This window comes from Mus caroli, chromosome 2, assembly GCF_900094665.2.
Source record: "Mus caroli chromosome 2, CAROLI_EIJ_v1.1, whole genome shotgun sequence".
NCBI classification, from domain to species: domain Eukaryota; kingdom Metazoa; phylum Chordata; class Mammalia; order Rodentia; family Muridae; genus Mus; species Mus caroli.
Genome location: NC_034571.1, coordinates 156,508,721 through 156,511,369, shown reverse-complemented (window position 1 = coordinate 156,511,369; position 2,649 = coordinate 156,508,721). Strand labels below are relative to the sequence as shown.

Below are 2,649 nucleotides of genomic sequence, written 5' to 3'. Positions count from 1 at the left end.
TTACTTAGTTTAGAAAAAAAAAAATTGTAGGAGGGTGAAAGCCCAAGAGGAGGTGGCCCATCAGCTTAACTTTCAATGAGAACCCCACCTCCACTCCAATCAACTGTCACAGGATGGCTGGTGACATTGTGCAAGGGGTATTTTGAAAAGAAAGAGAACATATAGCAAGATAGAAAGTCAGAGAAGCTTAGGTTGGCTATTTTCAAGGGTTTATTTTACTTTAAAATGTGTGAAGGCGGGGGCTGTTCACGTGTATATGGGAACCCACAGAGGCTCTTTCAGAACTGGAGTTACAGGAAATGTGGACTGCCCAGCTTGGATGCTAAGAACCCAAGTCAGGCCCTCTGCAAGAACAGTAGACACTCATGGAGGCAGGAGAGAGACTCAGAGGTCAAAAGCACTGGCTGTTCTTCCAAAGGGACTAGGTTCAATTCCTAGCACCCACATGGCAGTCTGCAACCATCTGTAATCCTGGTCCTAGGGGATCCAGTACCTGCCTCTGGCTTCCGTGGGTACCAGGCAGGCATGGGCTACAGGCATACGTGCAGGGGAAACACTCATTCACATAGAAACTTAAACAACAATAACAAAAAACCAAAACAGTCTATGCTCTTAACTGCTGAGTGATCCCTTCAGCCCCATGGCTTCCTCTTTTTATACCAGTTCACTCTCAGGAGAACTAACTGGGGTCTCGAGAGAACATTAGTCTCTTTCAAGAACAGCGCCTCCAGAGTACCTTGCACTGAGTTCCACCTCTTGAAGATTCAACCATCTCTCTACAGTGCCACCTTGGGGACCAAGTTTCCAAGACTTGGACCCCCTTGTTGACACCCTCCCATCACATCCAAATCTTCCTGGGCTTCTGTGTAAACTTCATAGACAAACAGTGTGTGAAGTGTATTCTGTGTGGTGCTTGGGAACACAAAGGCACACAGTCAGTAGTAACTGCTGTTCCGTTCCTGTTGCAGGGTCTTCTGTAATGAAACGGTGGTGGGTTGGCTTTGGAGGCCAGATCAGATAGATATGTCCAGGAGGAACGAGACTGGACTGATCCAGAAGAAGCCAGCCTGGTGTGCACCAGCAGTTAGGGGTGAGTGAGCAAGGTTTGGGGTCAGCCCCTCCTCTTAGTCTCTTGTCTCTCTCTAAATAAGACAGCCCCAGGCTGGGCCACTGCTGGCTGACACCATGCAACTCCAGGCCTCCTTCTTCTTATTCCTGATCCTCATCTTCTGCCCAGAGCTTTGCGCAGAACCAAATAACGGTAGGTATGGAATGGAGGTCTCAGTGTAGAGAGACCCTGCGGTCAGGGTCTGGTTCTGATCTAGCAGGATGGGGAGCCAGTTCAAGTCATCGACAGACACGGTCAGGTATCTGCTATGTGCCAGGCACCGTTCTAGGAGCTGAGTTACAGCCAACAGCCAAAGACACCACCTTTACAGAGTTTAAATTCTAGTGGGGGACTAAAGGCATTTAGCATCTGTGATTGCATAGTAGACAATGAGGGAGCCAGAGCTAAAAAAGAAAAGACCTCGTGGGGAAATGGGCTTTAAAGTTTAGATTTGTGAAATGGTCAAAGTTAGACGAGGAGGGAGAGATATAAGCTCACATTTGATATTGAGAGAATTAGCTCAGTCGGACCTCCCTCCAGGGTCAGGCTCCTTCCTGGGCTTTCTCATCTGTAGCTTGAAAGGTGGCTGTTGGATGATGAGCTCAGTGGGGAAGCACTTAGCACGTGCAAGCCCTAGGCTCCCAAATCAGGGGCATCAGGGTTCCGATGTTGGCCCCACTACTTAGAAGCCCCAGGTGTGTTGTTTGGTCTCTCTCCGAATCTCAGTTTCTTCCTCTAAAAGATAAGAGTAATGGTTGTGTCTGCTTTCTTGATCAAATCTGATGTGTATAAATGTGTTCGTGTAACAGTTCTCAGTGGCTCCACATGAAAGACTCTAGTCACATTTAGAACACACACGGTTACACACAAAAGTAAATGATTAAGTGGTTTCCTCTTGGCTTTAATAGAATCGCCGAGGAAAACCAGGACTGAGAAATTCAAAAGCAGGTGGGACTTCACCTCCTGTTGCGTCCCCTGGGGTTAAGGAGGATGCTACTGTGACCAAGATGTCCTAGGAACACGCCAGCCTCCCCCCTACACACACACACACACACACACACACACATCTGTTTCCATCCTGACTGGATAAGCTCTTTGGCTCTTTTCCCTTATCTTTTGTCTCTCTTTCCCTTATCTTGTAAGGCAGGAGAGAGCCTAAACCTTCACCCTGACTAGGCTGCTGCCAAAATTCCACCAAAGACGTGTTCAGTAAGGGAGACAGGATGAGAATCTGCAGACCTTTGCTATGGACTGTGCTGGCTTTGTGTGTTGGTACCCACCCCTGGCAGTGGGCTGCTCTTTCTTCACATAGCATTCTTCACTGCAGCTGCAGGGAAGAGATCCAGCGGTGCAGTGCAGAGGCAGAGCACTTGCTCAGTACACACACACACACACACACACACACACACACACACACACACTAGAGGCAGGCCCTTGGCATCTTCCACTTGCCCCAAAGTTACTGTGAAGAGTAATTGCAGGGACTGAGGAGATAAACCATTCTGTAACGTGCTTTCCTTGAAAGCACAAAGATTTGATCT

The 2,649-nt window shown here is 48.2% G+C and overlaps 1 protein-coding gene across 1 annotated transcript in view; it reads left to right on the top strand.

Moving 5' to 3' along the window:
• The first annotated feature begins 1,185 nt into the window (after window positions 1-1,185).
• Spint3 (serine peptidase inhibitor, Kunitz type 3) overlaps window positions 1,186-2,649 on the top strand; it is a 3,522-nt gene continuing 2,058 nt past the window's right edge. Inside the window, exon 1 of the mRNA XM_021182002.1 lies at window positions 1,186-1,261. Coding sequence (XP_021037661.1) covers window positions 1,186-1,261 — 76 coding nt within the window. The remainder of the gene's footprint in view (window positions 1,262-2,649) is intronic.